The following is a 10,344-nucleotide window of genomic DNA, read 5'->3' as shown; positions in this document are numbered from 1 at the left end:
GGCAAGTACTAGCCACTACGTCGCACTTGTTAATCTAGCAATTACATATGAAACATCATGGAGAGGAGAGTGGTAGTAAATCTAGCAAAAAAAAAATGGCACAATACAATATAAAACTTTTTATATGTAGCATAACTGTTCATTTTTTGTGTTTCCTAGAATAATAATGCCTTCAGTATTAAAATTATAGGCCAAAATCTAATTTCTAAAAAAAAAATTACAATTTTTTTTGAAAATTTTATATTTAAATCCTAATATCAATATTTTTATTTTACTTTGTATTGGTGAGATGTAATAAGTGGTAAATGCACCATTCATTCTCATGAGAAATGACTTTTTGTAAACAACCACTCTTAAACTTGGATCAAATGACTTGGTCACAAAACTACATAATTTAATCTTGATAGCAATATCATAATTGAATATGTATAAGCATTATTTAAATACAAGTAACAATAAGTATACTATAAAGATGAATTTTTCTGAACTGTACAACTGATTTCTAAAATAATATTAGTTTTATTAAATTTTTAAAAAAAAATCATTGAGCTATGAATGTTTTAGGAATAAATAGGCCTTCCCATGGGATAAGTTACCATACATAAGCAATATCAAAACTTTCTCTACATAAGCCCCACTTTGCCCTTAGGACAAGATTTCAAATTATAGAGAAGAAGCCAAAACAATGATGTCTCACATGTACACATTTGAGGAGGCATAACATACTCATCTCAATGAAGGAACAAGATTATGTTTTGCTAGAAGCGTCCTAAAAAATGAAAGAAGATATGAACAAATTAGCAGGAATCAAGAGCTGGGTCGATTTGAACATAGAAACAAATCAACAATGACCAATCACATTACACATACATAAATTCTTCCTATGATGTTTTACATTCAACTTGATTTCTAGCTACTCTATTAGTTTTTCAAGATTGATGGATAAGGTAGAGCCTTCGATTGAGAACCAAAAATCAAATAAAAAGATGTGGAAAAATATATAGATTGTTGCACATTTAGGTAGTAATTCCTGACAGATTGATACAATATAATCCTTAATATACCAACTTAAATGGCATGATAACAAGTTTCATGGGAAAAACCAAAGGTAATTTCAATTATAATTTTTTTAACTACCCATGTGAACCAAATTCAACTCTTAATATAATCTCTTCAAAACATAATTAGTTATATTTAATTGTGGTCATATTCAATCTTTAATAATAATGAGCTATTGTCAATATTTAAGCCCGTCTTTAAGCCCCTTTGAACATAGAACTCTATTGGCTAAGTCAATAAGTTGGGTGGACTTTTTCTTAGTGTTTAATTTTAGAGCCTTTTATGAAATGGTATTAGGAAAAGGAAATGGATTCTTGTTAGGAGAGAGGGCTCAATACCTTAGCACATTTCAATGGTTGTGATAGGAGTTGTTAACTTACACCCACACATATCCAACAATTTTGAAGAGTTGTTCTTGATAATGATGACTACTCATAATTGAATGAAATGTGTCATTTTTTTCGAAAAAAAAAAAAAAAAAAACAACCACTAGGGTGATGCCACATCAACCACACAAGTATGGGGGTCTCTAATGCACTATGATTGGTTTCGCTCTTTTTGTTTTTGGTTGTTTTGGACACCTTGACAAAATGCATGATGAGGTTACATCATATTTGGTGATGTGGCTCTGAAACCTTAGTTATAAGCAGGGGACTTGCCAAGTAAGATACTATCAAAAAATGAAAGTGATTTGAAATTTCCACATAGGATTTTGAGAAGCCCAGAATTAGGGTGCTCAACTAACTAGTTCCTCTCCCCTAATTACTAGTAAAATTGAAATCACAGTTAATGTAAATATAGGTGACTACAAATAAGATATACATATCTTACTCCTCACAAGATTCAAGCTTATAAAGTGTGCAATGTGGAAAAAAATTCCACAACATTATTAAGTGGTAGGTGGCTAAATTTCTTAATAAGTAATAGAAACATCATTTTGAAACCAATAGAATGGTAGGTTTTTTCTATCTCAGAGCTGCCTACTATGAAATAATTGAGCTATTCATTGAGTCATCCTAGAGATGTCTAATTGAAGAGCACTATCCACATTAATAATTGTGTATAAGTATTGCTATTTTTTTATAGGAAAGAGATCATGAACCTAGTCATTAGTTTTCTTCAAAATAAATCATCTAAATAACACTAGATGTCTTATTTCATTTGTAAAGATTATTTGTTTGCTAAGGTAGTGGATGAATGGTTTTTGAAGACTTGAAAATAAATGAACATTGATAGTACTTTCATTGGTTCCCTTTTTTCCTTGTTCTTCAATAATTTAATTAAAATCAATCTTAGATTTGAACAAAATCAATATTAGTTTTAAATGTAGATTTACATAATAGGCTTAATAAATACATCAGTCTTATTTCTCAAAATATGTAAAGGACCTCCCCATTATATATTATTATGCTAAATAGACCTTTGTTGGCATCTTATAAGGGAGAGATATTTTCAATAAATTGGTATAAGTCTAGAAATTTCAGTAGTCTTCTTTAGATATTTGTTTTATAATTTCTCAAGTCAAACAGGATATTTAATCTTCGTATCCTCTCTACACATATATTTGGCCTAAAGTAAAATTTATTTCCTACTCTAAATAAATATAATGAAACAACATTTGACCTTGGGAAATAATATTGGAATAGTTATTTTTCTAAAATCAGCCTAGCTTTGTAGATTGTCAACATATTAAAGAAATTATATATTATACCTTACATTCAAATGTAATAAAATCTCTTTATTAATATAGTATTCTAAAAAATAAAAATCTAATTCCAAGCTAGATTTAAGCAATGATCTTTTCCTTTCTATTTGAAATATATTTCTGCAGTATGATCTTGTCTTTCTATTCAAGCTACTAGTTCTTACAAGGATGTGCAAAACCACTGGTCAATCATGATATATATATTTCAAAGAGATTTGAGTTTTTCAAAGAACGTCCTAATTTGTGTCAACGTATTGCATAGATTTTGTTTTAATGGAATCTTTTCTAGTATGTTTGTATCTTGTAAGGAGTTTGTTGAGAACATTGAAATGTAAATTGGTATACTCTACTTTCAAAGCACAATAAATGGTCATCTACCATTCAATATAACTCTAGTAAATGCACGAATAAAGAAGCTCCTATAGTAATAAAGAGAGATCACAAAATAATCTCAAACAATGAACATTAATCCATATGAGCACAAGTATAAAAAAGTATTTGATAAATTTGTTCTCATGAGCAGAGATACAATCTGATTTAAAGGGCATTTAAAGAGCTTAAAAATAAAATAAATTGTGGAGCACAATGACCAATTTTTTTCAGTCAATTTAAAGAAGCGGTGAAGCTTACTGTTTTAAGTTTACAACTATTATATTATTTCATGGCCAAAGTTCTCTATGATTTTGGTTGATGCAACAAGAAAGGGAACATTACCTTTAAGAGATCTCATTAGAAAGATACTACCCCCAACAAACTTTTATGATAGGAATCCATTGATATAAGGTCAAATGGGGAATTATCTATAAATAAATAAGGCCTACGTGATTCTCATGGCTCTTCTACTTTTAGGAAACACACTTTTTTTTTTTTTGTAATGAATTCTTTTTTTATTTTATGATTCCCATGTTTAACTAGAATTCTAGTTACCCATAGCTTCGACTAGGCAACGTCACTCAGTATAATGGGTAATGTAAATTCTAAACTTTATATGTCAATATTTAAATAGGCTTAAAGCCTTCACCCAAAAAAATGTGTAGTCTTATTCAAAAGGGACATTAGTCTCCAATTAGGAGTTTGTCCAAGCTCTAAAGGTCCGTTTGGTTGTTGGAATACAACCGGAATAGGAATAGGAAATTAGAATATGGTTTGTATTCTTTGTTTGGTGCGTGGAATAGGAATAGGGAATAGGAATGCGTATTCTCATTTTAGCCCCAAAATGAGCTTTTGTCCATTCCAAAAAATACCTGTAATTGGAATTGATATTCTTGCATTCATTTTAACTTTCTCAAATTTGATTAAATTTTCAAATCCACTTTGACCTGGGGTGAGCGCTGGAACTTTGTTTTCAATATTTTCAAATATTTCAACGATTTTCCAATGGCGCCGATTGCAAGTTAACCCTATTCCAATTTAAGCTTGCATAACCAAACAATGGATAAACAAGATTGGATTGCATTTTTCCATTCCTATTCTTCATTCTCCATTCTCATTCAAATTTTCTATTCTAATTCTCAATTCCTACGCTTGCAACCAAACGGGCCCTAAGAGCATTAGTGGTAGAAGTAGAATCGACTTCAATTTCTACTATTTTAATTTTATTTTCTTCCATAATTTCAAATCCTGCAAAATCTCTTTGAATTCTGCAACATTAGTTGTGTCCTTTTGCAATGGTCTTGTAAATTTTGCTATGATTTTTTCATCCACTTAATGAATAACATAGCCAGCTTTTTAAGCTTTACCCAATCTTGTTTAGGTGGTATCCAAAAATATTGGGTTCTTATGTTTTCAATATTAATATCATTTTTCCTACAAAATGAAGTGTTAATGGTATACTTTGTTTCCTTGCTTATATGTGATCTAGCATTTGAATTTAGAGTTTCCACTATATTTGCTTACAAATTATTCACCCAATGATCCCATTCAAGTTTTTTTTTTCCAAAATCCCAAGATTTCTTTGTTTCCATAAATTTCATATCTGTAAAGAATGTAATATCATCCATACACTAGTTGTAGCAAACAACTCTTTGAGTATAATTTTAGCCAACTTTTAAACAATGACATGATATCCTTAGGTAGAACGGAATAGCCTAGCACAAAGCTAATTCTATCATTGTGTGCTAATGAACATTAAATAAGAAGATGATTAATTATTGTTCTACCCAAGATACACATTGAAGGGGCTTGAAAACCTATTTCCTATTATAGGAAAGCGTAGCTTATTCCAATAGAAACAAATGAAAATGTCTATCTTTCAAAATCATTTCTTTTCAACCATAATTATATATCTAACTTTTGCATTGTAATCTCTATTTGACCCCATTACAAATTATTTCATTCTCTTCTTCTCTACATAAGAGTTGTGGTCTACTCTCCAATATTCTTTGTAACTTTAGTAAATCCTCATTTAGAAAAGTGTAAATTTTCAAAAAAATTTCCAATGTCATCTTAAATGGACGATAAAACATTCAATATGAGATATGGTACAATACTACAAGTCTTCAACTTTTGGGTCTGATAGAATTGTTCTCCCTCATTAGGCCACATTTGATCAAATCTGATTTTTGCATTAAAAAATCAGAATGATTTTTCAAGTACAATCAACGTGTCAAACACTAGTTAAATGTTTGTCTAACTTGGCAATCTGAATCCGAGGAAAATTGCCATAGCAAAGAGCACTGCTAGTGATCCTTTTCCTCCCGGTACTAAAACTTCACTTTTCATGCCCGTACCTTTTTCCCTGCAGTTTCAAAATCTATTTTGTCACTAATAATTTCAGAAGTCGGTTCAAAGAATTACATAAACACAAGACCTTGACAAAAAGCATGCTGATGTGGTATTATATATATTTTTGTCTATTCACAAAGTTGAATTGCAATAATAATCATCAACCAACAAAGTATGTTGGTGTGGCATCATATTTGATAATTTGGTCTTGAAAAAAGACTTGTCAAATAAGCTGTTATAAGAAATTGGGAGTATCTAAAATGTTTAGATAGGATTTTGATAAATTAGGGTGCATAATTTCTAGGTCCTCCTCTCTACTCGTGCAACACGTAGTTAGTGAATTTGAATTGAAAATTACACAGATAAATTCTGATACTAAAATTATAATTATAATTTTTCTGAATCATCTAAAAACAATGAAGATTAAGTATACCATTCATTGCTATAAAAAAAAAAAAAAGCTAAATTCTAAAATTACATCATAATTTATTTTTATTTTTTATATTTTTTTAAACTAAGATATCAAAAATTTAGTTAATCTGTCTTTACATAATTACCACTTTGCCCCGTGCACTGGATTTCAATTTAGAGCAAAGAAGCCAAGGAAATGATGGCTGAAATGTACACATTTAGGGGGGCATGACATACAATGTCAGTGTAGGAACACGATTATGTTTGGGAGAAGCGTCTGGAAAAATGAAAGAATATATAAATTAAGTCGATTCTTAAGTTGATATTTTCAAAACATAGTAAGTTAATGTTGATTTCATTCATGTATAGTCATTAAGAATAACGAGTTATGCACAATTTTTAGGCCCTGTCCAGCAGGCTGAATCAACTCATAATAATGTATAGCTCCTGTCTACCAGGCTGAATTAATTCATTAACTCTATCGGATAAGCTATTAAGGTGGGTGGGCTTTTTCTTAATATCTAGTATAGTTTTTTTTTCAAAGGTTTTAGGAAATGGAAATAGATTCTTTTATAGTTTATGATATCAAACAATCTGTTTATGGATTTACCGGTGGCTTATAGTAATAGGGGACTATCTTATATTTCTCGTTGGAAGTACCTAGCAGTATAATAAATGAGGTGTACATATCTTACTCCATACATGATTCAAACCTATAGCCTCTTTTTAAAAGCTCACTACTCAAGCTCATCCAGATACTTAAAAGTTCGTGTGCTTAATCAAATGTCTAATTGGAAAGTGGCTCTTCAGTTTTTAAGATGTACCAATGCATAAGTTATCTTCATTCATCTGCTTAAGCAACAATGTCTAATTGAGAAGTGGTTGCTCGACTTTTAGGATGCACCAATAAATAATAATGGTATTTGATCGATGCATCATAAAAACAAAAAGTCATTTCCATGTAATTGCAAAAACTAAAAAAGAATGTTGAACATTGACAAATTTTTCTTAGAAAAACGCATCATCATCTGAAAGATACTATAGAATTTATTTGTAAAGTTTTTTGGTATTTTTTACTAAAGCAGAAACACCGCAGACACAGATGAATGATTTTTAAAGATCTGAAAGCACATGATTATTAATAATGACTCTACTTTTCCAAAGCTTACTTGTCAACTGTTTGTGGTTTTCAAACACAAACATAAAATTGTTGTGTCAGCACAATGCCAAACCTACATAAAGATACTGTGGTTGGCTGAGGGAATAATATGGGAATTGGAATAGTTATTTTGGAATAGAAAATGGGGATACATATTCCTATTCTTGTTTGGTTCAGTAGAATTTGATGGGAATTCACAGACCCAAAAAATTATGTTTTCCAAAATAAATAAAAGTGGAATAGGAATACATATTCCAATTCCACCTATTAAGTGGTATTGCAAATGCTAATTTTTAGGCCAAAATTGAAATACGTATTCCTATTCGCAATTCGGATTCAATGCACCGAAACAGAGAATTCAAAATTTTAAGAATTTACATATGCCTATTTCACTTATATTCCCGCTCCCAAACGAACCCCAAAAGATTACAAGGCAATGGCTTAAAACTGTATAGCCTGTTAAACATGAATCTTGAATCTTGGACATTGTCTTTAGTTGTAGATATTATAACATTAATTACTGGATGCTCAAGAATGAGGGAGCTTATTATTTTATTCTCGTGATCCTTGAGTGAATTTGTTTTTCTCTTAAGAAAGAAGCATAGAACAAACAAGTGTGATAATTCCGCGTATCTCGTTATCTCTGAAGTGAAACTAAACCTTACAAACCAAATTTAGAATTCCTACAGTTCTAGATGACAAATTGGACTCCTGAACCTTTTTTCTTTTGCTCTCTGCAAACCACTACGATTAAAGAGGCATAAGAACCATTGTCTTGTATTTGTAACAGAACTTAATATAACTGATAAAGCTGCTTACAGCGACATTCATCAGGCATGTGATAACACAAGTATCTTTATCATCCATTGAGGGGTCTTTTCCAAGTTATACCCATAAGTTGCATAAGAGTGGTTCAGAACATACCTTGTCACGTTGTTGGAGCGATAGATCCATGCCATCAATGGAGGTAAGACGCCAAACAAGAAGCAGTTGGCATATACCCCTGCAAAATCAAGTGCTGCTGCAAAAATCTTGGGGAAGAAGGCTGAAATAAGAGTAGGAGGACCAAGAACAAGCAATACCATCAAGGCTTCTCCTGATTTCGAATGACTTGGATTTGAAATATGTTCAGCTCCCATTTTGTTGGTTTTGTTCCCCAAATATGTTTTAGAATGCTTTTGAGCAACCATGCCAATCAAGCAAAGAGTATCATACAATTGCTTAGGAAAACTGAGGGCATAACCGATCAGTGTTGTACCGAGGGCAGTAAAGACAAATGCTTGCACTGCAGGGAGTGCTGAGGGATTCAGAGACAGCAAAAGTTTGATTGGATCCAATGAGCTTGACTGAGCAAGCCCTAAAACAACTGCATTCCATGATAGGACCATTGCAAGAGGCACAACCCCACCACAGCTGATAGCCTTAAATGCATCCCTAGGTTTTCTTCCTACAACCTTGCATATATAAGGAGTTATCACATGAAACCCTAGTGTGAGCACAGTTACAGGGACAGCAGGCAAAAGAACATCAGGAGTCCACACAGCACGGTTCAAAGAATCAAACATACATTCTCTCTTTACAAACACAGCAACTCCTACAAGTGAAGCAATAGAAATGACCATAAGAGCACACAAAACTCTATTCACACCATCAATAGCCTTGAATGATCCTAATCCTACAAGCCCCCCAAACATGAGAGGAAACAGAGCACAAGCCACTAAAGAGGAACAAAAGGGCATCCATGTCTGAACAAGGGAACCCAGGCCAGCAATGCAAGCAACCAAAAGAGCATAGTTCAAAACAGCATAAACCACAGCAACAACAATTCCCATATTGTCTCCCAAAGTATGCTTTGCTAGGCCAGTAAAACTCACCTCTTCCAATCCCCTTTCTTCCATGACAGCACAAGAAAGCTCAGCAACAAGTAAGATGGATGAAATAACATACACCCATGACCCCAAAATGGCCACACTTGATGGCAGAGTACCAGCATGTAATGTTGCTGCAGGCAAACCCAATATTCCTGGCCCAACTGCAGTTCCTATTATTAATCCTACAGCGGTTAAGAATTTCCCTGAAACCCCAAAACCTCTCCTAGGTTCCTTTTCCTCTCTATCAAACCCCAAAACCCCCTCATTTGAGTTAACTCTGATTAAGAGCCGAGTTGGTGCACTATGCAATATATCATTTGTACTAAGCAATGGACAAAAGTGTGTATTGAGCAATGGACAAAAGTGTTTCTTCCCATTCAAACGAATTGATGACAAATTTTTTGAGACAGAACCCAAATGAAATCTGCAAAACTCAGATTGTTTTGAATTTCTTAAACATGCTTCAGCCTGACTTGAACCCAGCCCAGATAGGTGAATTCTTGCCCTGAGCATGGTAATCCTATAACAAATTTTAGCAGATTTTAGTTGGAAGAAAGAAAAAGTTCTTAAAATTTCTTATGACCATGGCGCGATCTCCATTTGGGAACTTAAGCAAAGCAAGAACGTTTGAAAATTCTCAATTTTCTATGAACGTGCAACTGCGATGCAGGGAATCTCCAGGTACCTGGATTATGGTCTCTGAATTCGAAAAGGACGTTATGGACAGGATTCTTCACATGATATTTAAAGACGTGTGGTTGGAATTTGCAGTTAGTACAATCTCCCGTAATTTTCGTGTCGCAGTGTAAAGATTCAACTTTTGTGAACTTTCCATTACAAACAAAGTTTCGTTCTCATGTGAGATAATTTATCTCTATTTCTTCGTCTGCCATTGTAAACTTCAGCTAAATAAGAATTTGACTCTTCGCTTTTGAACAATTCAGGAATAAAAATGAGCAATTTACAAAACCGTCGCTATTGGCGTCGTACAGCTTTGGTGGTGCACATCTTTAACGGAGAAATGGAGTAATTCAGTACTTGTAAAGAGTATTTCTTACCTTTATGTACTGAAAATATTCTGCATTTTTTTTTTTTAAATGGCAATGAAAAAGTTTACACTCTAGCTGTAAATTTTCTGTGGAATTCTGCCAACATTACTATTGTTTAATGTACAATGGGATTTTATTCCTTAAAAAACATAAAACTAGCACTTGCAGCGGGAGGATGTGCAAGGGATATGCCGATAGTCAAATTGTTTTTGCAATTCTATATAAGAGAGTTGTTCGCATAATTTATTTGTCAACCATTTAATATAATATTTTAAAAAAATGTAAAAGAGAAAATAAAATAAAAATATCTTAATTGATATAGTTAAATAATAAAAGGTGGGGTAACATACATATTTTGTTCTTAAA

General features: G+C 32.4%; 1 protein-coding gene across 1 annotated transcript; it reads right to left on the bottom strand.

Annotated features, from left to right (window-relative positions):
- Positions 1-5,206: 5,206 nt before the first annotated feature.
- On the bottom strand, positions 5,207-9,533 carry LOC149535750 (uncharacterized). The gene is made up of 2 exons (XM_089805362.1): positions 7,983-9,533; positions 5,207-5,501 (listed from the first exon to the last, which is right to left on the bottom strand). Exons 1-2 carry the CDS (start codon positions 9,440-9,442, stop codon positions 5,393-5,395), a joined length of 1,569 nt encoding a protein of 522 aa, XP_089661488.1. The 5' UTR covers positions 9,443-9,533; the 3' UTR covers positions 5,207-5,392.
- Positions 9,534-10,344: the final 811 nt, after the last annotated feature.

Source organism: Cupressus sempervirens, chromosome 10 (assembly GCF_028749045.1).
Source record: "Cupressus sempervirens isolate cs-2001-9-10 chromosome 10, ASM2874904v1, whole genome shotgun sequence".
NCBI classification, from domain to species: Eukaryota; Viridiplantae; Streptophyta; class Pinopsida; order Cupressales; family Cupressaceae; genus Cupressus; species Cupressus sempervirens.
This window is presented reverse-complemented; position numbering and strand designations above follow the sequence as displayed.

Excerpts from the sequence above, each read along its gene's own strand:
- LOC149535750 (XM_089805362.1), bottom strand. The coding sequence starts at position 9,442 with ATGCTCAGGGCAAGAATTCACCTATCTGGGCTGGGTTCAAGTCAGGCT. Across the intron at positions 5,502-7,982 it reads CGCTCCAACAACGTGACAAG|GGAAAAAGGTACGGGCATGA; the intron begins GTATGTTCTGAA and ends TTGAAACTGCAG.